The sequence below is a fragment of the Sarcophilus harrisii genome, chromosome 5 (assembly GCF_902635505.1).
Source record: "Sarcophilus harrisii chromosome 5, mSarHar1.11, whole genome shotgun sequence".
Classification (NCBI taxonomy): domain Eukaryota; kingdom Metazoa; phylum Chordata; class Mammalia; order Dasyuromorphia; family Dasyuridae; genus Sarcophilus; species Sarcophilus harrisii.
This window is the reverse complement of record NC_045430.1, coordinates 10,388,313-10,414,377: the sequence shown is the minus strand read 5'-3', so window position 1 is coordinate 10,414,377 and position 26,065 is coordinate 10,388,313. Positions and strand designations below refer to the sequence as shown.

General features: G+C 50.5%; 1 protein-coding gene across 4 annotated transcripts; it reads left to right on the top strand.

Annotated features, from left to right (window-relative positions):
- Positions 1-2,858: 2,858 nt before the first annotated feature.
- On the top strand, positions 2,859-24,976 carry TEF (TEF transcription factor, PAR bZIP family member). 4 transcript variants are annotated; one of them, XM_031940823.1, is made up of 5 exons: positions 2,859-3,118; positions 10,066-10,110; positions 20,571-20,888; positions 23,214-23,434; positions 24,212-24,976. In XM_031940823.1, the coding sequence occupies exons 1-5, from the start codon at positions 3,016-3,018 to the stop codon at positions 24,425-24,427; spliced, it is 903 nt and encodes a 300-aa protein (XP_031796683.1). In that variant the 5' UTR covers positions 2,859-3,015; the 3' UTR covers positions 24,428-24,976. The 4 variants fall into 4 exon arrangements, with proteins under 4 accessions (XP_031796683.1, XP_003772283.1, XP_031796682.1 ...); XM_003772235.3 differs by lacking the exon at positions 10,066-10,110 and having other exon boundaries at positions 2,862-3,118; XM_031940822.1 differs by lacking the exons at positions 2,859-3,118; positions 10,066-10,110 and adding an exon at positions 15,955-16,581.
- Positions 24,977-26,065: the final 1,089 nt, after the last annotated feature.

The window sequence follows — 26,065 nt, the reverse complement described above, 5'->3', positions numbered from 1 at the left end:
CTAATTTCTTTATCCCTTTAAAACAATCTAGTTTATTTTCTATCATCTTCGTTTAGAAATCTATCCTTTCCCTCCCCAGAGAACTATGTCTTATAACAAGGAATAACAAAGACAGTGACGGGGGGGGGGGGGGGGGGGAAGGAAACTTCAGCAAAATTAATCAGCAGAACAACCATACCTGAAAGATAAATGCTGTGCTCCTCACCCATGATCCTCCACCTCTGGCAAGAGATTTCTATCTCCTTTAGGTCAAATCATTTAATCACACAGTGTTCTGGTCCTATTTTGTTTTGTTTTGTTTTGTTTTGGGAGGGAGGGAAATCTTTCTACTTATGTTGTTACAGTCTCGTGTTTTGCTTCTCTGGGCGGCTGATATCATTTTTCTAATATCTTTAAATAAAGTTGCTATTATGTATATATTTAAGGAACTTTATACAATTCCTATTCCTTTAAACTTTTCCATTTCCAAAGTACTTTTCCTTCAACCATCAACAAGTAAGGTATCGAGATAATATCCCCCTTCTATGGATGAGGAAACTGAGGCTCTGAAAAGTTAAATGACATGGTCATATAGCTATTAAGTAGAGGTTCAAAGTCAGGCCTGTCTTACCCACATTCAGTACCTTTTCTACTCTCCAATGATGCCTCAGTCATCACCAATTCCTTTCTGGAGAGTCTCCCTTTTCTCCCTATTCATCATATTTGATAACTCCCTCACCCAGAAGAAGCTGTAGCTCACTTGTTCTTTTTTTTTAATTTTTAAAGCTTTTTATTTTCAAAACATATGCATGGATAATTTGACAACACTGACCCTTGCATAGCCTTATAATTCAGGTTTTCCCCCTCCCTCCCCCTTCCCTTAGATGGCAAGCAATCCAATATATGTTAAACATGTTAAAATATAGGTTAAATCCAATATGTATCAACAAATTTGTATGATTCTCTTGCTGCACAAGAAAAATAAGATCAAAAAAAGAGAAAGTAAATGAGTAAGAAAACAAAATAACTCGCTCATAGCAATAGTACTACCTGTCACATATATACATACATACTGTGTATATATGTGTGTAGGAAGAGTTGGAATTACTTATAAAGAAGCCTAAATTCTTCTTTATATGATGATCAGGACTCTGCCCTGGGAAGCTGAATTTGGGGGGCCCTTCAGGTGCCTACAGTCTTCCCATAGTGTTAGACTTAACACTGATTTTACAGTTGGCAGATCTCCCTTCTGCTCCCTAGCACCAGGATCTTCCCCAAACGTGTCAGTCTCACTTTGGACTCTGAAGACAGGGCAGTGGTCATCATATTCTCTCCATTTTGCAGATGAGGAGACTGAGGTGGGGTCAGACAATTGATTGGACCCTTGTCATAGGGGCATTGAGTTTCTTGAAGCCAGTTTGGGGCCTGGGGTAAGATGGGAATGGGGAGCTCCTCCCAGCTCCAGTCTCCTATCCGTGACTTTCCAATGCAGTTTGGGGGCTGCCCAGGTGCCACATTTATATCAATCAGAGGAAGCTGCACACAGCAGGTAGGATGGCCAGTGCTGTGGAGGATGGAACCAGAACCCGACACATCTCCCAAGAGGCAGAAATGGTGGCCTGAGATCCGTGAGATGATCTTTAACAGGAAAATGTGTCAAGTCCTGTTTTCAGAAATCAACATCAGGGTTCAAGGGAATGGAGACAAAGCCACAGGGAGGTTCATGAGAAAGCAACCTGGATTTTAAGTGACCCCTAGCATAAGGGGAATTACTGTGTGGTATCCAGGGGTCATAGAATCCTAGATTGAGAGCTAGGAAGGCCCTCGGAAGTCATCTAACTCAACCTTCTCATTTTACAAAAGGGGAAACTGAGGCACAGGGTGAGGAATTGAAAAGAGCCCTCAGAAATCATCCAGCTCAACCTTCTCATTTTACAAATGGGGAAACTGAGGCTCAGGGTGAGGAAAGTGAATTACCCACTATTGTAGAACTGGGAGGACCTTCAGAAGACAGCTTTATTTTACAGATGGGGAAACTGAGACACAGAGGCTGATTGACTTGTCCAGCCCCACACACCCAAGTATCAGAAAAAAGTTGAAGAAAGGTCTTCCTGACAAGAAGGTGTAAAGTCATAGAATCTGGAAAGATTTCTGAGTTCAAATCCTGACTCAGATCCTGGCCAAGTCCGGATCTTTAAATCCAAGACCCGATCATTGTCTGCCTTGATTTCCCCATCTGTAAAAAACCCCAACTTCTCAGGTTGTGGAGGAAAAAAATGAGATGCCATCTGTGAAGGGGCAGACAGAGCTATGATCACTCTCCAAACCCTGCTTCAGACGCTAAAGGGCTACAAGAGGTTGGATAAGCCTTTCTGATTGGGGGGGGGGTCGCTCGCTTCACCATCTGTAAAACGGAGGGGCTGGGGGAGTGAGCCGGCAGGGTTCCTCTGGCTGCAGAGCTGGGCCCCTAGGACCCGCCAGCACCCAAACACGCCCACGTGCGCGTGCCCCGGCTCTCCCGGGGGCTGTGAGCTCTCCCCTCGCTCTGCTGCGGGCTGCCCGGTGTGCTGGGTCTTGCCTGGAATCCTGCGTGAGTCAGAGCGGCCCCCCGGGCCCTTGGCACACATGTGCACTCGGCTGCTGTGGGCCCAGACATGTTTTGACTCTGGGGGTGAGGCTGATGAGTATTCACGCTGTGCACTCAGGACTTGTGCATGTGCATGTGTGTGCGACTGGGCTGCCTCCAAGCTCTCTGACCTGTGAGCAGCCAAACTTCCCTTTGCAAAGTTAGATAACAGGCCCTGTTCTCCGCGGTGGGATTGGCCATGGCTCGCTCCACGTGCTGCTCCTGGCACGGTGCCCAGGCCCGCCAGGCAGCCCAAGCTGGCGCGGGGGTGGGAAGGCGAGGGCTGAGCAGCCTCTGCGGCTTATTGGCTGCCTTGCCTGCTCCCTCTCCCTCTCCCTGTCACCCTGAGGCTCTGGCTGGTTGGGCTGCTTCTTGAGAGCTGCTCTCTGCTGCTCCCCCCTAGGAGTGCCATGGCGAGCTGTGAGAGGATTGGGGTGGGTCCTGCCATGGACATGCCCGAGGTACTGAAGTCGCTCCTGGAACACTCCTTGCCCTGGGCTGACCGGAGAACAGGTAGGACTCCCGGGGAGCCCAGGTTGGCCGGTGCCCCCCATTTATCTCCTGGCATCTCACTGCCCATGTGCCAGGAGGTGGGCGGGTACCCAGGTGCATAGCTGCTGAGCAGGAGCCGCCGGCTGCTTGGCACTGCCCACCTGACTTCGGCTCAGTTGGCAAGAGGGAAGAGAAGAGGCATGGGGAGGTACCCGGCTACCTGGGGCCGCTGGCATGGGGCAGCCTCAGAGAGGGGAGCAGGCGCCATTCCCCTCTGCCCGGAACGGGCACTGGAGTCGCTGGGAGGAGACAGGGTAGGGAAAGGGCCCGGCCGGGCCTCCGGCCGGGGACGCAGACAGTTGGGAAGGGGAGGCACTGACTGGCGCCCGAGCCCGGCACCCTGTTCTCTGGATGGGCCCGACTCCTCTATGGGATAAATGTTATGTAACAAAACCATAAGGACTGGAGTGCCCGTTCCTAGGAAACCACAGCCAAACACAGGGCTGAGGGAGGGGGCAAGCGGGAGGGCGGGAGCAGGAAGAGGAAGAGAAGCAACTACGGGGGCCTGCGCCAGCTCTGAGGGGCCTGCCTCCTCAGCCCTGGCTCCCACACCACCGGGAGATCGGCTAGAGCCTTCTCCCCCACCTGGACAACCCCTGGCAGGGAGGGGGCAGTGCCCAGGGCTCTCTGAGCCCCAGGCCCTGGCTCAGCTGAGACACACCAGGGGTGCCCAAAAAGTGCTTCCTCGGGCCAGGGGGCCCCATGGTACACTCCCCCCCGGTGAGCGCCCCTCTGAGTCTCAGCTCTTCCTCTGGAAGGCGAGGTCATCCTCGTACCACCGGCTGCCTCACGGGGCTGCTGGGAGGCAGACACTTTGCAAACCTGCAGCTGCAGAGAAATGGGACTTATTATTGGCTGAGTCTAGACTCCCAAGTGCCCCGGGTCCTGCTAGCTTAATTACTGTCCCTTGCTGCTTAGATTTACAATAGCACTAAGACTTTTGGGACTGTGTGTGTGTGTGTGTGTGTGTACATGTGTGTATGTAATATATTTTTATATACCATGTACATGTATCCTATACATGTCTACACGTATATACATACACACATTTATATATATATATATATATATATATATATATATATATATATATATATCTGTTTTCCTCCATTAGACTGTAAGCTCCTTGAGAGCGGGCCCTGTGTCTTTGCCTTTCTTTGTATTTCCAGCACTTATCACAATGTCTGCCACATAGTAGGTCCTTAATAAATGCTTGTTGATTAGTTGTTGACTCCCCAGTCTGTACATTTAGGCCCAGTCTTTCCATTTAAAAAAAATTTACAAATTTGTTTGAGCATTTCTGTCATATCCCACGCTCCTCCCCAGAGTTGTGACAAAAAAGTCCAGCTGAGCCAGACAGTGACCTTGTCTGTCAGAATGCTCTGAATTCTGACCCCGTAGCCCACCGCCTCCTTGCCAAGAGCAGGGAAACGTGCTCTGAAATCTCTGTTCCCAGGTTTCTACCCCTCACCTACTGGGACAGGACCGTTGCTTCTCTTCCCCCAGGAGCGCTAACCTCCATTGCACCCTTCTTGTCCCTAGTTTCACCCCACAACTCTTGGAAGCTGGAACAAACCCGCTATGGACCAGACTCTCACCTGACATGAACTAGATTTCATTGGCAGAATTGGTCAACTTGATTGGCACCTGAAACTGGGGGGCTGCTATTGACAAAGTGGGGAAAGTAGGAAGGGGAAGGTCTGTTTTCCAGCCCAGAGACATCACTGTAGAGAAGGAAAAATCACCCTAAGGGGTGAATTCCAGGGTCTGTGTCCGATAGCTAGAACCAAAACCATCCTTTACATGAGACCCACGTGAGTGATCCCGCTTGGGGCAAGTGAAGGATTCTGGGAAAGTTTGAAATGGGACCCTGCTAACAAGGAAAGCTGGCCCAAAGTGGGAGGAGCTGGCCTAAAGTGGGAGATGCCGGATTCTTTGTCCCTGGAAGCCCACAAGGAGAGGCTGGTTGGGCGTTCTTGGGAAAGTTGTTCCAGGGACTATTTGTGCTCTCTGAGGCTCTAGATTCTGGGCAGAAGAGAAGGATGTGGCTGCTACACAGGCAGGAACTTGGCCGGATGTCCCCTTGAGGATGGCTTGTAGTCCCTGAGGCTGCTCCCAAATGGGCGGGAGAAGGGGCTCCCATAGTTCGCATAGGAACAACCACATGCACAGGCAGTGATATACACTTGTGTGTGTACCTAAAGGAGTGATCCAGACTCATTTCCTGTTGGCTGCGAGCAAACCTCTTGGAGTGCTCTGCCAGAGACCCCTTTTCCCAGAACTGAGAGACAGAAGAGTGGCTCTCCCTTTAAGAGCACCCGGGTGAGATGATTGCCCTTAGGGGAAAGAGCTCAGAGCTCTGGGCAGGAGGAAAAGCTTCCTAGCTGGCTTTGGCTGCTGACTGGCTCTGTCAGGTGATTCAGCGTTTCATCCCGCTGAGGTTTTAGTTTCTTCTCTTAAAATGGGCTCAGTAAATGCCTACTGTATACCAGGCAGCCTTTTGGATGGGAGAGAGACGGGAGGGACAGAGAGTGGATCTCTAATCAACTCGGTGCTCTTGATGAGGAGAGCTTCCTTTCTATTAGGAGGAAAGAACATCCGGGGCATGTGAATAAATTATATGGCGGGAAGGGGGAGGATTGTATTAAGAAACTTCTGATGAGGAAATTCTCCACCGATACAGATGGGGGCCTGCTTGGCAATTTAGAATCACAGGCTTAATCAAAGCTAGCAGAGACCTAGTAAACCTCTTGTTCTATAGAGAACCATAGAGGAACTATGGCAAACAGGTTAAGTGACTTGTCTAGGGTCACACAATTACTAAGCCTCTGAGGCTCCGGTGAGTCCCTTCTTAGGACTGGACGGACCCAAGGATGGCCGATCCCACAGAACCTGGCATGGTGAAGTCTGACGGCCACCTCTACCCAACAGGGAGAGTCAGTCAGTCAGTCAGTCAACAAGCATTTGCTAAGCCCTCACATGCCCAGAACCGTGCTAAACTTTAACCAGATAAGGAAAGGTGTCAAAGGTACCCAACCCTTGCCTCTGGAAGCTCACACTCCAATGCAGGAGACAATGTGCAAACAGCTCTGTATGTAGAAAATGGCAACAGCATTAGTGGGAATGGGGAGATGAGAGCAGTGCATTCACTCACCCTGGCCCTGGAGCCCTCTTTCCTCTTGTTGCTCCCCAGCCTTCTCAAACCACTGGTAAGAATTAAAGTATGAATGCAAAAAGCATTATGCCTGAGTAGAAAGCCAGCCCCAGGCCAACAATTCTTAGCAGCTAGTCCTATGTGCAGCTGAGGTCTCAACTTGGGGCCCACTGTGGTGGCCCCAGATTCTGATTCTTCCAGCACAACCCAGGAGCTGAAACTCCCATCTTCTAGAGGAAGGTGAAGAGTGTGTTATAGTTTAAAACTTGAGAACTCATCTAGTCTAATCTCTTCTGCAAATCAGGAAACTGAGTCTGAGAGGTGCCTTAGGATCTTAGATCATAGGGACCTTCTAGTCCTACTTTCTTATTCTATGGATGAGAAAAATCTAGGTCTTTTGACTCCAAATCTAGATCTCGTTCCTCCTGACCCTGATTTGTCCGAGGTCATGCAATGATCATCTTTTCCATGTTTTAAAATGGACGTGGCAGACACCTTCCTTCTCCCATTCAGTCAAGTTCCTTTAACTCAAAGTGGGGAAGATTAATACTGAGCATTGGGCTGACCTACCCCATTCATCAAAGACAATCTAGCTCCTCTTAATGGAGTCCTCTCTCCCCATGCCTTGGTCAGCTTCCTACTGCCCATCCCCTAACAGGAAGAAAGAGGGGAAAGTTTCCCGCTGCCATGATGTCCCCCTTTTCACTCTAGTCCATTCCCTGAGCCTTCCCAGTGGGGATGAGTAAACATCCCAGATGTTTACTGCCAGGTGAGGGAACTCCAGGATCAAAGCCTTGTGTGACTGAGATAAGGAGCAGGTGCTATCAAGCATCCCCCAGTTACCCTGGCATAGGTTTAAAGCACTGAGCCGGGCGTTCTGGGCACTCCCTGGGATCACTCCCCTTTCTAGTTCAAAGGGTCCTCTGCTGGAACCTCCCACGGAGTCAAGCATTTTTTCCTCTCTCCAATGTCTCCCCAGCTTCCACCTCCAAGTCCAGTCTCTGCTCTCAGTCCATTTACCAGGCCTTTGGAGAAGGAGAGACTCTTCTGTAGATACCCCCACCCACTCCCAGGGCCTCTGGCTCCAGATCAAAAGTCACCTAATCCACCAACTTGCCAGAAATGTATTACTGGGCCCTCTCAGCCCCACAGAAATCCCCTTCTTGGCCAGCTTCCTAACTCTGGGACCTCAATCTCCTTATCCAGCTTCCTTAATTTTGTCACCCTTCTCCATCAGTTTTCCCACATTCTGTTCTCTTTGGTCCTGGTCTTCTGGTGAATTTTTATTTAATCTTCTCAATTCGATTCAATTAAGCAGCCCATAGGAAACAGGATCTGGATTCATGATTTCACTGGCCTAGATTAATATAACTCAACCTTTTGCATCTGAGGACCCCTTTACACTCCTAAAATTATTGGGGAACCCTCTCACAAAGAGCTTTTGTTGGTGTGGATTATATTTATCAATATTCACCATAGTAGAAGTGAAAATGTCTTAGTGTTATCATGGAAATAGCTTTGACCTTGTGGGACCTCCATGAGCCCCAGATCAAGCTTTGAGAACCAGTACACAGAGCATCCCCAAATGTGGAAACTCCTCTTCATGGCACAGGTCACTACCTCCTGGGCAACCTACAGTCTTAGGAAGCAGTTGCCTGTGGGCATTGAGTTCAGTGCCTTGTCTGGGGTCACATGATCCACATGGATCAGAAGGATCCAATTTTCTCTGCCTTAAAGGCCAGTTTTTTATACTATGCCGTGCTGTCTCTTGAGCAGATAATAATAACCACAATATGAATTTGTTCCTCACACCAACACTGTGATATAGGTGTTGCTATTATCCCCATTTTATAAGTGTGGAAACAGAAAAATGAAGTAAAGAGATAGGGGAGAGGGCCGTCACCCAAAAGTGGCTTAACTAAATGCATCCTGACCCCCAAGTTCAGAGCTCTAGCTACTGGGCAACATTGCCTTTGCAGCTACTCACCTATGTCCGCAGTGGCTGCCCTCAAGGAGCTTATGTTCTGGGGGTGGAGTGGGAAATTTCAAGTGTAGACAGGGAAGTATATACAAGATAAATACAAAGTGATTTTAGGAGAGGGGAGAGAAAGAAGCCTATGAAAGGAGCCTGGTAGGAAGGTCTAGGATGCTGGGAATTCCTGCTTGGCTAAATTGTAGGGGTCCGGCATGGGGATAATGAGCCCCTGAAGCGCCTGGGGCCTGGGGTCCGGGTCGGGAAGCAGCAAGCTGACATCTGTCAGTGGCCCAGGGGAACTTCACTTCCGGAGAAGTGGGAAGGAGCCCAGAGGGAGGGAAGGAAGCCAGCTTGGAGAGGGGAGCCAAGGAGAAAATTGCCAAGGATCTGAGTTTGGGTTAAGAGAAGAAGAAACTTATTAAGGATCAGAGCTGCCCCAAATGGGAACTGAGAGTTTCAGAAAGATATGGAAATCCTAGCATTGAGGATCTTGGGAATCTTGGAAGGGAGCCTTGAATGTTGGAGCCAGGCCAGAGGCAGAAGGGGCCTCAGAGGAAGTCTAATCCAACCCAAGCCAGAGCAGGAATGCCCACTAAACCGTCGCTGGCAATTGGCCATCTGGTCTCTGCTGGAAGCCATGAAGAACTCACTATCTCGTGATAAAAACTTTTCTTTATATCAAGATTTATATAGATATAGATATAGATACAGATATAGATATAGATATAGATATAGATATAGATATAGATATAGATAGATAGATAATAGCCATTTCCCCTAATTCTACTGCCAGGAAAACATGGAGCCAGTGTGGAGCATTAGATTTGATGCCAGGAAGACCTAAGTTCAAATCCCATCACAGACACCTATAAAATAGACCTCACCATTTTCACAGGGTTGGCACGAGGATCAGATGAAATAACACGTGGGCGATGTTTTGCAATCCTCAGAGAACTATGTAAATATTGGCTGTTATTGTTTTTGGGCCTTGGTAAAATGAAAACTTAGCACAGCACCTGGCATTTCATAGGATTTTAATACATGTTTGCTGGCTTGATTTGAAAAAATAAGGTTCAATGACCTTTAAAGCCCCTCCCAGCTCTAAATCGATGATATATCATCCTGCAAATTCAATCCCACTTTTACAGAATAATCCTTCAAATATCCAAAGATGGCTGCCATATCCCCATTTGAGTTTTCTCTTCTCCAGTCTAAACATTCAGTTTCTTCAAATAATTTCCTTATATTTGATCCAGTGTTTAGTACAGTGCGTGGCACATAGTAGGTACTCGATAAATGCTTGTTGAGATTGACAGTCCCCAGATCTCCTTGTCTTCCTGGGATCTGCTTCTTAGTCGTGCTCCCGCTGGTTAATGTCTTCTTTAAAGCCTTGGGCCTAGAACTAAACCAAAACTCAGGATCTGAGCGGGAGAAAGGCATTTACGGGAGTTCAAGTCCTGCATTTTACAAATGAGGATACTGAGGCCCAGAGAAAAGTGCCTTACCCAAGATCATCCAGTCAGTAAGGAACAGAACTGGGGTCTGAACTCAAATTTGCTGAGACTCTGATGTTCTCAGAAGAGGGAGGGCAGAGAGGAGTCCTATTTGGACTTGCATGACCTCTAATCCCCCAATTGACTCTGCCAATGATTCACTCCCCTGGGACACTACTCCCCGGGGCTGGCCAAAGGCACAAGTGGGAGGGAAAGGACGCTTGGCTTGGCCTCCCACCTCATGTTGTGACCCCCGTCCATGTTTTCTCCCTCCTTTTCCCCTCAGGAAAAGCTATGAAAGGACCTCCTCTCAGGAAAGGACCACTCCAGTGTAAGTGATTGCTAACCATGCTAAGCTTTCCCATCCCAGACCCACTTGGGTAGGTCTGAGCTGAGGGTCTGTCACCTGCTTTCCTTGGTTGACCTTGGACCTTTTGCTGCCTTTTGCTGAGCTTCAGCTTTCTGTCTGTAAACTGAGGGTGATGATCCTTTGTCCTGCTTAGCCCATTCTGGACATTATTGTGAGAAACCAAAGGAAATGATGGATATACATTCACTGCACAAAGACGGGGTCTCAGTTGTATTTTAGCAGCACTGGTAAAATCTTAAGCTAAAGGATTAAGCTCTAAATTCAGGCATCACTGATCAGAAGGCCAAAGCCAGGGTAGCCTCCAAGTATACACTATAGGGATGAGGAGGGCTCTTCAGGAGGCAAGGAGGACAGACCTATTCAAGGGGGAATTCAATTCCTTTCCACAACATTTGAAATACAAGGAGGATGATTTAAAGAGATTGGAGAGATATCCAGAAAGCCTTTATCTAGGAGGAAACTCCTGAGCTGAGCCTTGAAAGAATTTTGGGATTGTTTCTAAGATGGGGAAGGGAAGAGGGAACAAATTCAGGAATGGGGACATCCTTGGGAAAGGCAACGAGAAAAGAGGGAACATTGAGTTTGGAAAGGGAGTAAGTCTGGAAAAATAAGAGTGTTCTGAATGAAAAAAGGGTGTGAACCAGCCTGCAAAGTGTTTTAAAAGCTGAGCAAGAGTTTGAATTTTATTTCAGGGGCAATTGGGAGCCAATGAAGGATTTTGACGTGGTCAGACCTCTGTCTTGGCAATTTAGCCAGTTTGTGGTATGCCTGGCATAGGAGATTAATAATGTTTAGTGTTTGTTTTATAATACTTGTTAATTTATTGGAGAGGAAGGATTGGATGGAGACCAATTGGGAGGCTATGGGGATGAAGTAAAGATGATGAGATAGCTGTCCTCATGGGGTGGACAGATTGGAGACATGATAGAAGTCCAATTCACAAAATGTTGGTGCTTATAGTAAGCAAAAAACCAGGAGGATCCAAGGCGGTGAGGTTTATGGGTAGAAGATTAGACATAGAAACATGGTGCCCTTAACAGAAACAGGATAATTTGGAAAGATGAATTGTTCCATTTTAGACACGTTGAGATGGACATGCAGATGGGAAAGCCAAATGGAAATGTCTGGCTGGCATAAGGGAAGGAAATAGGGCTATGGCTAGAAACCTGGGAACGGGTATCTTGGTGAATATTTAACCACTGGCTCACGTATTCTGAAACTGAACATGTATTAGGAACATTCCCTCCATCGCTTTCTTCAGTCTAGACAATCAAGACACTCAATAAAACTCTGATTTGGAGCATTTGCCAAATTCCACGGTGTAAATGTTCAGGTTGGCAATTCAGCGGCAGGCTCTTGAGCCGGTAAGAGCTGGCTCCAGCACAACCCTGCCTGACTATCACAAGCAGCAATGGTAAAAGAAACTGTGGGAAGCTAATGAGGTACCCACAATGTGAAGCAAGAGAAAAGGTCAGGCCAGAGTCTTGGGGGACTCCCCCCTTCCCCTGAATTTCATAGGGAAGGGAAAGGGACATGGAGGATGACACACCCAAGAACTGTCAGGCAAGTGCCATCAGAGCTGTGCAGGGAGGAGAACAGGATAAGACTGGAGGTTTTCATGGGTGTAAAAGAGGGAGAGAAGGCAAGTAAGGGCAGGGGACTTAGGAGTGGCTATGCTCTTCTGGAAATAGCTCTAAGGAACAGCACTCCATCTATACTTGGGGCCCTAGAAAGGGATGGAACTGAAGCCAAGATTCAGCCAAAGTAATAAAAACAGCAAACTGGTGCTAGAGGGAGCCAGTGCTGCTCCCTTTCCCAGGGGAAGCCCTCAAGAGTTGCCATATTCAGTGCCAGGTTAGAGAGCCCGGGCACTCAACAAACTTCTTGAGGCTAGGAGCCAGTTTGGTTTTTTCTTTGCATTCAAACCCATTTGGGCTTTTCTCAGCACAGACACTGGAGTGGTTAGTCATTTCCTTCTCCAGCTCATTTTACACAAGGGGGAAACTGAGGCAAACCAGGTGACGTGACTTGCCTCAAGGGGGTCACACTGTTTAAATGTCTGAGGCAGGATTTGAATTGAGGTCTTTCTGACTCTGAGTCCAATACTGATCATGTGACCCCAGGGGGAACACAGAGAACTGGGCTTTGGAGTCAGAGGCCCCGAGTTCAAATCTCACCTGAGGTGCTTAGTCATTTGACTCCATGTACCTCAGTTTCCTCATCTGTAACATAAAAGTGCTAGAGTAGATGACTTCTGCAGGTCCTTTATAGCTCTGTATCTAGGAAGGCCTCCTTGAGGGCAAGCACAGACTCACTTTTCTCCTTGCATCCTTGGGGACTGGTTCACAGTTGCCCTTTAATAAACGTTCTTTGAGTGACCGGCTAAGGAGGCTCCCAAACCAGCAGCGATGGCCTGGGCTTGCCCCTCAGAAACCAATTGGCTCTCTGTCTGTGTTTCCAGGGTAAAGCAAATAGACTGATTTTTGTTTAATGCTGCAGCGGGCTGAACGCCTAAGGCTTGGAACAAGAGAAGTTTTAATTTGTGGATCCTCCCACTAACATTTTCTACAAATATTTTCCAAGCTCCCTACTGTGGGCAAAGCATCGTTTTCTGTATGTGCAGAGGCCCTAGGTAATTGGCTGCCTCCACTGCCAAATGGAAGCTTGATTATCATAGCAGGGTTGGTATTATTATTACCTAGAGAAGCCTATTTCCTGGTTTTGTCTCCATTCAGGAGGGAGTAGAATGCAGGGCTGGAGGATGCTTAGCCCATCACCAGGAGACCTGGATGCCATCAGCAGCTAATTGTAATGTAATTGGACAATAAACCCCATGCCATTAAAATGATTGAAAACTCCATGAGCGCTGCTTAATAATAATGCTACAAATAAACAATCAGCCAGGCTTCATGATGGTAGCCTAGGCCTGCTAACAGCCGCCACATTCACTGTCCAGATCATCCCCTGCTCACTGAATCCCCTATCTGGGTGCTGGAGGGATCGCTGACAAGTGGAACAATTCATGGAAGCCCAGGATTGGTAGGATTGGACCCCCTAGAGACCAAATCTGATCCCCTATTTTATAAGGGAGGAAGCTGTGGCTCAAGCAGGGCAAGGGATTTACCCATGGTTCCCTGGGAAGTCCCATATGCATTTAAGCCTGAGAGGGCAGGCACTGTTTTGTATTTGGATCTCTAGTACTGAGAATAGTGCCCGGCACAGAGCCCTTAAAGCATCTATCTTCCCCCCACTCCCCTCTCTGTCTCTCTCTCCATCTATATCTCAGTATCTCTCTTTTGTCTGTATTTTTCTCTGTGTCTCCTCTCTCTGCCTCTCCTCCTCTCTCTGCCTTTGAATGTCTGTTTCTCTCTCCTCCGGTCATGGAGGTGACTTCCAGCCAAGGCACTCTACTCTGTTTCTAAAGCGCTCAAATATTCTGATTATCAGGTTCTCGGCTCCATCTTTATGGGGTGGCAACACCCTGAGGTGAAAAATATCAGTAATGTAAGAGCAGTCTGAGAAGCAGAGCCTGTGAGCCAGGCAGTACAAACAGGATTTAAATGTTCCCCTTTTTAACAGATGTGACCAGGATGCAGATTTGAAGTGAGTTGCTCAGACCCAGATTTCCTGCCTCTGGTCAGGCCCTCTTTTTGGCTCTGCTCCAGAGCATCCACTTGATAAGACTTGGTCCTACTTGCTGGGAGAAGAGCACAGAGGGACTTAGAGGCAAAGCACCTGGGTTTGAGACCCAGGAAGCCACTGGAGAGGGCCAAAACCAACTTGGATCCGTCAGGCTCAGGACAGAGAATCAGGTACCAGGGCCGTGCCGTACAGTTGAGTGCTTCCTCCAACTCCTCCCTCCTCCATGCTGTCTGTCTTCCGAAAACAAGGCACAGCCCATCTTGGGCAGTTAACGACAGCCGACATTCTTGTGGGCAGCAGGCTTGGCCAAGTTCTCCCATAGTCCTCTGGGGAGAATCTACCTGGTACCCTGCTCAGTCAGCCTTCATTCTTACCACCCCACAGGGGCACATCCTTTTGCAACTTTGTATTTCCTATATCACGTATGTTCAGCCGGCTCTTGCTACAAATTAACCTTGGGGCTAATATTGCCTGCTGCCAATTTAGCACAGGCCATGAACTGCCCTATTGCCCTTCGGATGCCTTATCATTTTTTTTTTTTTTGACATTGTGGTGTTCCATGTTGGTGAAAAACAAAATATCTTACCAAGAACTTTATTGACACTATTCTGAGTCCCATCCTCCCATTTCTTAGGTTTCAATTTCCAGTTTGTTTCATTTCTCCAATTCAATTTTTATAACTCTGCGGGACCTAAATCCCCATGCAACTCTCACAGTGCTTACCAGGCATAGGGCTCCAGCAGGGGAGTTGGTGATAGTGGTTTGGGTGGGCACTCCTGTGCCCTGTACGAGCCAGCTTGCTCTTCCTTTTCCCTCTGCTCTGGACCCTGAGCCACAGGTTTCTTTGCAGGCCTTTTAGAGCCCTGTGGCCTCTCTATGGCCAGATGGGTGTTTGTTCTTTTGTGGGAAGGGCTCTTACACACTGCACCCACTCCGGTGGCTGGGTCTGGTGCTAGATACTGGTGCAAGGGTTCACGGGCCTTGCTCTCAAGTGAACTTGGAACATATATATGGGCTTGAAGCAGACTAAGACGTGGCCATAAGGGAGGGATGCTTTCCAGACACGGGGATTCGCCAGCACAAGAGCATGTAAGCTGGGGAACAGGAAGTAAGCCGGCTTTGCCAACAGCAGAGGACAAGAGGGGGAGGGATTGTGGAAGGCGCTAAGGGCCTGGCTTTTTTGCCTTTGAGAGGCCACAGAGCCACTACAGACTTGTGAGCGGCAGACGCAGGCTTTCCCATGGTCAGATTCAGTTTAGGGATATTAACCTGGCAAGTGTGTGGTGGTTAGGATAGAGACGAAAGGGCGCTTTGCCTCTAGACTCGGAATCGGGGCAGAGATCGCGTGAAAGGCAGTGAGAACAAGGTTCAGAAACATGGTGCCAAGTCAGGGCTTATTGGATCATTGGACGGGATTGCTAGAGGGAGAGCTGGGGATGTGTGGTGAGTGAAGCTCGGGGATGGAGTGATGGCGGCTCCGAAGAAATCAAGAAGTTTGGGGAGGGGAGGTAATGAGTTCCCCGTGGTCAGAGGGACGCGGAGGTGGAGGTGTCCGGCAGGAGTCTGGACCTGCGGAGAATTGTAGCTTCCCCCGGGTAAAGACAGCGCGGTATTAACAATGACTGAAAGCTTGGATTACACGACCTCATCTGTGAAATGGGGAGAGTAGCAGGATGATGGAGAGGATTAAACGGGATGATCTGTGGGGAGTGCTTTGCAATCCTTAAAGCGCAATAAAAGGTAGCGACTGTTATTAATGTTCTCGATTATAATGATTAATAATTATTATTATTAATGTTGCACTTCGGCTGAGCTTAGCCCTCCCGGAATCGAGCACGCGCAGAGCACCAGGGCAGGAGGAAAGGGACCCCACCGCCTCTGCCTCCGCTTCTACCTCGGGGCGGGGCCGGGCACAGCCCCCCAGGCGGGGAGCACGTGGGTGTCGTTCGGTCCTCCGCCCCTCTCCTCAACCCTGCCTCCAGCCCCGCCCCGCCCCCTCGTGCACGTGCAGCGCCACGAGCTCCACGGCTCCGCCTCCACCCTCCATTGGCTACTCCAGGTTCTTTCGCTCCCCCCACCCGCGTTCCTGAGGACAGCTGCGGCTCCACGTGACTCAACCGGGCGTCTCTCCGCACGGCGGGCTCGCTGATTGGCTCCCGGCCAGATCACCGACTCCCGGGGGCCCCGCCCGGCTCGCCTGTCGCGGCGGGGCAGAGGGTTAGGAGGCCGGAGGTTTAGGCCAGGGAGTGGGTGAGGAGAGGAGAGCGCGGGAGGGGAGGGACCCGAGGAGCTGAGAAAGCAACAGCTGGCGACACCCGCGTCTGCGGGACCCAATCAGGACTCGGAGGCGGGACCTCCCGAGGCACCGCTCACCCGGCCTCGCACGTGCCTTGCGGCCCCCCCGGCCGCCGCGCCAATCAGAGCGCCAAGCGGCTTTCGCTCCTCCCTCCGGGGGCGGGCCCATCACGAGGCCTGGCCGCGGGCCTGGGGGGTTCGCCTTCTGAATAATGAATTTGCCCGAGCGCTCGGGGAGCCGGGGGGAGGGGAGAGGGGCTGTCTGCGTCTGCGCAGTGGAGCCTCACGGCAGCAGCGGCGACTTCTCACGGCGTTCTCGGCCGGGAGCTGCAGCCGAGCCCGGCGCGGGCCACCATGTCCGACAGCAGCGGGCCCGAGAAGAAGCCTCCGCCGGAGGCCGAGGCGGGGTCGGGGAGGGAGGCGGCGGCGGAGCGGGGCCCACCGGGCTCCTTCCCCCTGGTGCTGAAGAAGCTGATGGAGAACCCGCCGCGCGAGGCGAGGCTCGGTGAGGGGAGGGGGGCGGGGCGGGGAGGGGCGGTAATACGCCTGCGCGGAGGGGAGGGGGGGGGGAACCGGGGGGGGGGGGGTGGGGGGGGTTGGGATCTTTGGGGAAAGGGGTGCAGACAGGTGGGGTTAGAGGAGACCCATGGGGAGGAGGGCGTAGAGAGATGGGATGCGGGGCGGGGGGGGGGGGGGGAATTGGAGGAAGGGGAGAGGGGTGGAGAGGAGTGGGGATCATTAGGGGAGGGGAGGAGAGGAGGAGGAGGAGGAGCCAGGAAGCATAGGAGGGGAGAGGGAGGGTGGAGAGGAATCGCCGGGGAAGGGGATCAGTTGTGGAGAGAGACCCTTGAAGGACGGGAAGGAAGGGAGCAAGGGAGAGGAGGGGGATGGTCAGCTGGCTAGGGATCAGTGAGGGACCGCAACACTGGGGGGAGGGGGGGGAGGGGGAGGGAGGGTCGGGGGAGGTCGCGACAGGGAAGGGTAGTGTGGAAGTGAGGGGTGGGTGTAAATGGGAGGGGCAGTGAGGAGGGGGCAGGCCCGGTCGCTGGGCTGGTGGTGTGAGGTGGTTGGAGACCCAGAGGAGGGGAGTCCCCCCAGCGGAGGCCTCCCTGGGTATCGGGGCCAAGGGAGGCCAGGTGGGCAGGGCTTGGCCAGGGGCTCTCACCTGTGTGGCACCTTGAGGTTTGCAGAGCGCTTCCCTGCATTCCCTGGTTTCCCAGGCCTGGGAGATAAGAATAGCTGATGGTTCTGTGCCCTTTAGGATTACCTCTACCTGTGTTTTTCTGAGGTCCTTGTGGCCTCTGTAGGAGCTCGGCGCCATTCTATGCCCATCTTGAGAGTTTAAGTGACTTGCCCAGCTGCGGGGTGATGGGGAGGGGGCAGATGCCATGGAGGGGGTTTGTGGGTGGGAGGTCGGTGAGGGGAGGTGAGAATTAGTGGTCAGTGAGGATAGTGGTGGAGGGAGTGGAAGGATCATTGAGTGGAAACTAAGATGGGGAGGGGGTCTGGTGGGGGGAGGAGGATGTGGGTAAATGAGAGTCATGGGCAGGGTTCTTAGAAGGGATGTGAGGGAGGGATAGTGAATAGAGGAATGATGTCAGCTTGGAGGGGGGCACGATATTGGAGCTGGGAAGCCAGAGGGTGGCCAACTTAGGCATGGGTCTTCCATTTTCTTGGTACGTATACATCCATGTTGAAGGAAATTGGAAACTTTTGATGGAAGCGATCTGGAGAATGTTGTTTCAGCAGAGAATAGTTTCATTTGCCTCTTTTTACCCTCTTCCTGACACATAATAGGAACTTAGTAAATGTTTATGGATTGACTGAAAGAACGATGTCTTCCACGTCTTTGTATCTCCACTGCCTGACTGCTGTCCTACACAGAATAAAATCTCAACTGTTGACAGTATCAATGGTGAGAGGCAGTGAAGAAGGAGAAAGGTTGGGGGACAACTTTTGTATGTAGGGGCTGAATTGTAGGAATTTGCGTCCAAAGTGAAGTGCTCTTCTGAGGCCCAGACACTGTTCCTTGGTGCCCTGAGTGGGTTCTCCACTGCCCCACCAAAGGTTGTTCTATAGGATAGAAAATTGCATTGGCAGCAAAGACCCTCTGCAGCAAGGGGTGGGGGTCAGGTCCTTTGAGACGCATTTCAGATTTAGGCTTCCCAAACTCTAAATGTGATTCAGAAATGTGGGAGTGAAAGGGGTGAATGTTCCCTCCACTTCTCCTGTGTTGACCTCACTCTCTCTTGGCTGTCACTCCGGAATTATAAATACCCCTAGCTTGTCAGGTGAAGCCAGCTCTTCCTTTTATCTCTACACTAAAGGGGCCCGGAACTGCTTTTGTTTGTTTTCTGGAGGCTGGGGCCCCAGCTAAGACCCTGGAATGACGTCCTGGTTAGGGTTGCAAAACAACTGACAGAGACGGTCATGAACCAATAATGATATTAATAATAATATTCATCATCCCTCATTAAGACTGTATCTAGTAGTTTGTTGTCCTGACTTTGAATGAGTTGGTAGAGATTAGCCAGGCTTGGAAGAGCCCCTGGGCTTGAAGGGCTGTGTTCTCTGGGGGAGACCTCCTGGATGGCCAGCCTAGGATAGCAGGAGGTAGAGCTGGAAGGGAGGCCCTAGCCCTGAACTGGTGGCTTGGGACCTTCTGTACTTGCTTGGGAAATCATCCCCTTTGATCTTAACTTCTTTCTCATTCATTTCTTTACTCCTCCTGCAAGTCTGAACTTGGGCAAGGCCAGTACTGGCCTTTCTTGTGACCCAGGTGACTTACCTGCTGGTGGGCTGGTGGCTCATCTGAGCAGTCTGTGGGCAGGGTTTTGCCCTCCATACGTATTCTTCAGACTGACTCAGCAGAGAAGGGAGTTAAATGACCTCCGCTTGGAGATCACTACCAAAGTCTTTGCACGAACCTCCACCCATCTCCCTTGCTAAGCCAGTATACACCAAACCAACAGATTTGTTTTCCTGCTGTGTGTTGTCTGGGTCACCAGGGCCACTTTTATTTCCAGTGTAATCTCATTCGTTTTCCCCTTTCATTAGAGGATCCAATTCAGAATTCTCTCCTTCGGATCTTAAAACCTATTGGGAATTTTCCATAATTTTGCCTCTTTTTTTTTTGCCTGATTTTGTACCTGTTTCTTCCCATCTTAATTCAATGCAAGAAACATGTATTAAACACCTGCTGTGTACTAAACGCTGTCTTGATTGCTGGAAATCAAGACAAAAAACAATGTTTGGTCCCTTTTCTCGAGGAGTTTACTTCTGCTTGGGGAATTACGTACATCACATGTGCAGATAAATAAGCAAAAAGAATTCAAGGAGGGAATGTTAATGTTGATGAGGTCCCAGGAGTTGGCCCTGAGCTGGGCTCTAAAAGGAGCTAGGGATTCTAGAAGGTAGAAGGATTCCAGGTCTGGCACATATCTGAGCAAACAGCTGGTAGCCAGAAATGGCGAGTACAAACAGGACTTTGTTTGGGCTAGTTAAGATTATAACAGACTTCATGAGGGGAAGGAATATGAAAAGACCAGAAAGGCAGGAGAGGCCAGTGAGGAGAAGAACAGGCCAGAGAAATCTTAGCAATTGGCCATGTGTGGGGGTGGAGACAGTTGAGGCTGAGATGGTGCACTCGGGGATCTGAAAGGATGGGGTCACCAGCAGCCTCTTATTTCTGGCACTCATCGAACTGCTGGCCTGGCTTTGGACTCACTTTGTGATTCAAATCACTATGGAGCTTCTCTCCTCCATCCCTCGTCCCAGCTCTGCCTCCAGCCTCCCGGCCTGATTACAGGATCCCTTCTTTGGAACTTCCCTCTTTCACAATTGATCTAGATTCAAAAGAATTTCAATTGAGTGCTAACTTTAAAAGTTTGTAAACAAATTCCACCTTCTCCTCATGGGGATGGGGCTATTTGGGCTATTTTAAACTAAGCCTTCCCCACATAGCAGCTGCTAGGCTAGAGTCGGGGAGGGTGGAGAAAATTCTGTTTCATTGTCAAAGCACTTTCCCCCTTAGGGAATCTTCATTTCCTCTCTTTTAGCTTGAGTGTCTCAAAACTTCTCATTCCTTCGTCCCCCCCTTAATTCACTGTTTAGTCCAAGACCGTTCCAACTAGATTTGTAGACTACTTCGATGTTATCGACTCCTGCCTCGGGGATGGAGGGTGGCATTTCAGGAAAGCTCCATCATTCAATTCAGCTCAGCAGAGACTTTCTTTAGCTCGAAACATCGATCTAGGCAATAGAAGAGTCAAAGATACAGCACAAGGTGTCCTTGTTCTCTCTCTCTTATAGCCTAGGAGATGTGATGCTCAGAGGGGTCTCTGCACTGGGCAGCAGTGGAATGGGGGGGGGGGGAGGATCAGCCTGGATGTTGGATGTGAATGTCTTTATGGGATAGGGAGAAACCCTGGGATGTAACCTCTCTATGACTGAGTTGTCTTCTTTGATGAACTTTCTGTCTATAGATAAAGAGAAAGAAAAGGAGAAACTCGATGAAGATGAAGCGGCCGCTGCTAGCACCATGGCTGTGTCTGCCTCCCTTATGCCCCCAATCTGGGACAAAACCATCCCATACGATGGTGAATCCTTCCACCTTGAGTACATGGATCTGGATGAGTTTCTGCTGGAGAATGGGATCCCAGCCAGCCCTACTCACCTGATCCAGAATGCACTGCTGCCTGTGACTGAGCTGGAGGGGAAGGAGTCTGCTAGCTCTTCCACAGCTTCCCCATCGTCGTCTTCTACCATGGTCTTTCAGCCCTCAGAGACTGCCTCCAGCACAGGTTGGTAATGGGTGTGACCCATCTGAAAAGGGGACCCGACCCCACATCTTTAAACATCTGTGTCTACTCATTAATCTTTTTTTCTACCCAGAAGATCCTAAGAGAGCTTTGCAATTAGGAGAGTCTCTTCTTATACTTCTTCACACCCTTCAGAATGATCTCCCTTCCAGCAAGGATAAAAATAGTAGCCGCCTAGGCCCTATGGAAGTCTTTCTGTTGGTTGATAGCTCTACAGATGGCCAGAACAATATAGGAAAAGCAGAACCACCCTGAGCCTTTGCTTAGTAAAAAAAAAAAAAACAACAACAAAAAACCAAAAAAAAAAAAAAAAACAAAAAAAAAAAAACCATGCTGTCTGTCAGTTTCACTGGGGTCTCACTCTTGATCCTCATGAGGCATGTTTGCAGAGACATTGGATGAGCAGGGGCCATAAACAGGCATAAAATATTCCCAATTTCACAGTAAGTCAACAAACATTAAGCATGTCCTCTGAAAACAAGCACATTTGGAAGAGTTCCCCTCCCATTTGTGTTACCTTCATGATTCTTTATCTCATTTAGAAGTGAGCCCCTTCTAAGTGTGGGAAGCTGCTTCAGACTTGGAAAAAGTGGCTTTGCTTAGATCCATTGATAGGAATGCTGGGCTAGGCAAGCATTGGTGCTTCTACTTAGTACCATGAATTCTCAGAGTTTGACGGGGAGGGAGGCCTCCTCCAGTCTCCCACATCGATTTCCTTTGAACCTACTTTGTATTTATTTTTTGATGTACAAAGTTTTTTCACTCAATAGAATGGAAGCTCTTCGTGGGCAGGGACCGTTCTTTGTTTCGCCCTTCCCTAGCACAGTGCCTGGCACATAGTCGGTAGCTAATAAATGCTCTAGTAAAGAAAATCCTACTGGAACATCTGACGAGTAGTCATCTGGTATCTGCTTAAATCATTTCCGTAACAAGGAATCTCACTACCTGAGTATAGAAAAATCTTGGAGAAGAGAAGATGGAGGTCAGATGTCCCCGTTTTCCAAAAAAAAAAAAAAAGAGAGAGAGAGAGAGAGAGAGAATGAATGAGAATGGAGTTGCAAACTGAAGGCCAGTAAGCATCCTTAAATCTGGAAAATTCTAGAATGTGTTATTAAAGGGATGGTTTGTGGTGGTTAGGAAAAGGAAGTAGTGATCACAAGGACAGGCCAAGTCTGGGGTACACCAGACTGACCCCTTTTCTTTTTTGATAGGACTCCTAAAGTAGTAGATCAGGACAATACCAGTTTGTGTGATTTCAGTAGAATTTTTGACAAGAGTTTCTTGTGCTGTTCTTAAGGAAGATGTGGAGAAATATGAGCTGGACAGCAGTAGCGTTGGGCTGAAGCTGGCCGAACGTCCAGTGCCAGAGAGAAGGGAGTGATGTCTTGAGGTCGTAGTAGACGCTCTGCAGGGCGGTGGCTCTGGAGGCTCAGACGAAAGCGGCAGTGTCCTTAGCAGCTAGCAGGGACGGCTAAAACCGCACCCAGAGTCAGGCACCTCGGAGGGCTCCAGTCTGGCTGAATCTGAGAACTGGCAGAGCAAGCCAGCTGAGACTGGGTATTGGGAAGAAGCTGCTCTCGGTGAGAGCCGCCTGCCAGTGAAATGGGCCCAGGCAGGAGGTGGCAGCTCTTTGGGCCAGATGCCCCCAAGGCAGGGATTGTCGTTGGAGGAGGAGGCTGGGCTTGGAGAGTCTGTCCTGTGAGAGGGAGGAAGCCCTGCCTTGTGCTGGCCTGTACTTTCAACCCTGATTTTTAACTGGTGCCCGGAGGCGTGTGCCAGCCATAAAACATTTCTCAGTGGCAGGCCTATTTCCCACAAGACATTTCACGTCCCGGAGCCATTCCTGCCCCTCACCGCCATGTTTTCTAGACTTGCACGTCTGAGCTTAGGAATGTGCTGGGAGCACCCCGGGAGCAGAGTGCTCCTGAATGAGGGCGTCGGAGACCAAGCTGATGCCAAGTCCTGGCCTGCTCACAGACCGCTTGCCGAGCAGGGCTTCCCAGAACAGAGGGAAGTTCAGGGCCACGTTGACTTCAGCTTGTTCTGTTACGGAAAACATCACTTGATGCAGCGCTCTGACTCCTTGTGCCTTGTGGCGCTGATTGTGATTGGGCTGTGCTCGAATAGCAGCGGTCTGTGTTATTTTGTGTTCTGCCAGAGCCAGGATGATTACCTTTTTGAAAAAGGAAGGTATTATGTATTTAGGAGTGGGGAGATAGATAGCTGAAGAGAAATCTGCATCTTTGGTCTGCCAGGAGTTTCCTACATCTGTAGGATTGATCGAGCCCTTCCTCATGTCTTTTTCAGAATCTTCTGTGGAAAATGAAAGGGAGACCCCCAGCCCCATTGACCCCAACTGTGTGGAGGTCGATGTGAACTTTAACCCTGACCCTGCAGACCTGGTCCTCTCCAGCGTGCCAGGGGGGGAACTCTTCAACCCTCGAAAGCACAAGTTTGCCGAAGAGGACCTGAAACCACAGCCAATGATCAAAAAGGCCAAGAAGGTCTTTGTCCCTGATGAGCAGAAGGTAATTTGGTCTCCGTCATGGGCCCTGGTGGCTGGCTGGTCTCGGTCTGTCGTGTGAGCACGGTAGCCTCTGAGGGATAAAGGGATGCTTGTTTGTAGCTGGAAGGGCCCTCCCACTTTATAGAGAGTCTGTCCTGGAATAGAGGTCATCAATGATGGGCAGTCCATCAGGCAAAAACCTGAGAAAGTCCAAGGGACAGGTCAGCAGACCTCCCGCTCCGCTCTGGGCCTCGGGCAGATGGATCACCCTCGACCTTGGAGATCGTGTTGTCTGGCCCCCGTCTTGACTCACATGACTTGCTAGGTAAAGTTAGCGGCAGAGATGGCATTAGCATGCTGCTAGTCCAGCTGTTCCTTCCCCACGTGGCTCTGCCTGATTCTGTGCCTTGCTTCTCTGATAACCAGCAGGCCAGAGCTCCCTTAGCTTAGACTTGGCCCTTAGAGTAGTGGCCCGGAGCCCCCTGGCAGCCCCCGAGCCAGTCGGGCTCTCTCAGAGCATGGAGGTCCTCTGAAGAGAAGGACCATCTTAAACATGTGTCGCTCAATGGACACAATCCTGGATCTGGAGCCTGAGGCCCCGGGGTCAGGCTGTGGCTCGCGCTGACCTGTGGCGAGGTAGCTAAGTCTCAGTGCCCTCCCCTGGTAGCCCAGGTGCTTTCAGGCCTTTCTGCCTTGATGCTGTGCCCAGGCTAGGGGCCTGCAGAGGCGTGGAGCAGAGGATGGGGGACGGCTCCTTCCCTTCAGGAGACCGTTAAGATCTCTCAAACATTTCACCCAGGATGAAAAATACTGGACGCGCCGGAAGAAGAACAACGTGGCCGCAAAGCGTTCCCGGGATGCCCGCAGGCTGAAGGAGAACCAGATCACCATCCGCGCTGCTTTCCTGGAGAAGGAGAACACGGCGCTCAGAACCGAGGTCGCGGAGCTGCGCAAGGAAGTGGGCAAATGCAAGAGCATCGTCTCCAAGTATGAGACGAAATACGGACCCTTGTAAGCACCACCCCTTGCGTGTTAAACATCTCTGCCGAGCGAGTGTGTGGGGAGGCTTTGGGGCTCTCCACAGCTAGCAGGAAGTCCGCTGCTCCCAGCCTGGCTTGGGCCAGGGCTCTTCTGCCCACGGGGGTCCTGGAGAGCGCATCTGGAGGACTTGGGAACCCCTGACTCTGGGGGGCAGGACTCCTCGCTGGTGAGGAGTGAAGGGACTCTCTTGACATGGGTGACAGGGGTGCAACTTTCTGCCCTTGGACATCCCACTCGGATTGGAAAGGGGACCCTCTGGAGTGTACAGCCTCCTTTCACTGAGTGCTCACTCTCTCTTTGACTTTCCTTCCATTTTAGATCTGGGCTAACAAAGCTGCCTCTCTGTGGCATCTCAGAATGGTCCCTGGTTTTCCTGCCCTCACATCCCATCAGGTAGCGGGGTGTGTTGGCCAGGTAGGATATCTCTCTTGTCCAGCTCCACCCAGGAAAAGGGGAAGGACTTTGTGCAGGAGGAGAGGCTTCTGTTCCTTCCTCCTTGGAGGAGGAGCAGTCCGTCAGCATGCGTGGCACAGCCTGGCCTCGGGACCTGTGAGTGTGTCCTTTGGGCCTGTGGTAGAACTAGAACCGAGCACGGTTGTAGGGGAAGATGGGGAAGCTGAGACAATCGGGCTTAGGAATCACCACTGACTTAGATGGAGCCGCCGGGCATCGTTGCCATGGCCAATGGAGCCGGAGAGCCCGCGACTGTCAGAGCGAGGTGTCTGTTGCCCAAGACTGCATGCACCGGTCCGGTGCATCTGCTGTGACCAATTGCAGAGATTTCAGAGAGATTTGGGAGGAAGGAATTTTCTTTCTAGGTGGTGCAGAGGTGGGGACTTGTCCAAAAAACTGGGCCTCCCCCTTGGAAGCAAGCCGGGGTTAGCGGTCTAAGGACGCTGGTTGGACGGAGCGTGTGTGATCCTTGTCTCGTGATCAGTGAGGGGGCCTTGCCCTCTCTGCCAGGAGCTGTGGAAACAGGTTCTCAGCACAATCTCCTCTGGTGGCCGTTATCTTGGCCAGCCGTGGGAAAAGCGAGGGGAGGGACCCAGGCTGCTCAAGATGGACAGACTGGGAGAGAAGAAAAGCTCACGGGTCAGAAGGCTGGGGGTAGTTTTGTAAGTCACCGAGACCCTTCTGTCCCAAGGTGGCCTAGCCTTCCGCCCCCTCGTCTTTGGGCTGCTGTGGGCGTGAAAGCAAAGCCGTCTGTCTCCTTGGCTTTTGTAGCCGGTGCTCTCCCTTTTGAGTAGCTTGTACCCGTGAGACCCTTCAGAGACCCTTGGACACATGGGAAGGCCATCCTCTCAGATTGAAGAGGGAAGGGAAGGTGCATGTGTTGGAAGAAAACCGAGACGACGGACACAGTTGTCACCCTTGACCCTTTGCTTTATTGAAAGTGACCTGTCAGATTCCAGGGAACGTCACTCTAAAAACTTTTACCGAACCCGATGGCAAAACCATGGGTGAGACTGTGGGTGCTGGCCTTGCCCCACAGGGTGACGGTGATCCTCTCGCCTGCGTCCCCTAGGGGAACCCTGGGCTGGAGGGCGTCTGACCTGGGTGGGCAGCCCGTCTGGGGATTCCCTCCTAGCCGGCCTCGCGCCCAGCGCAGGAA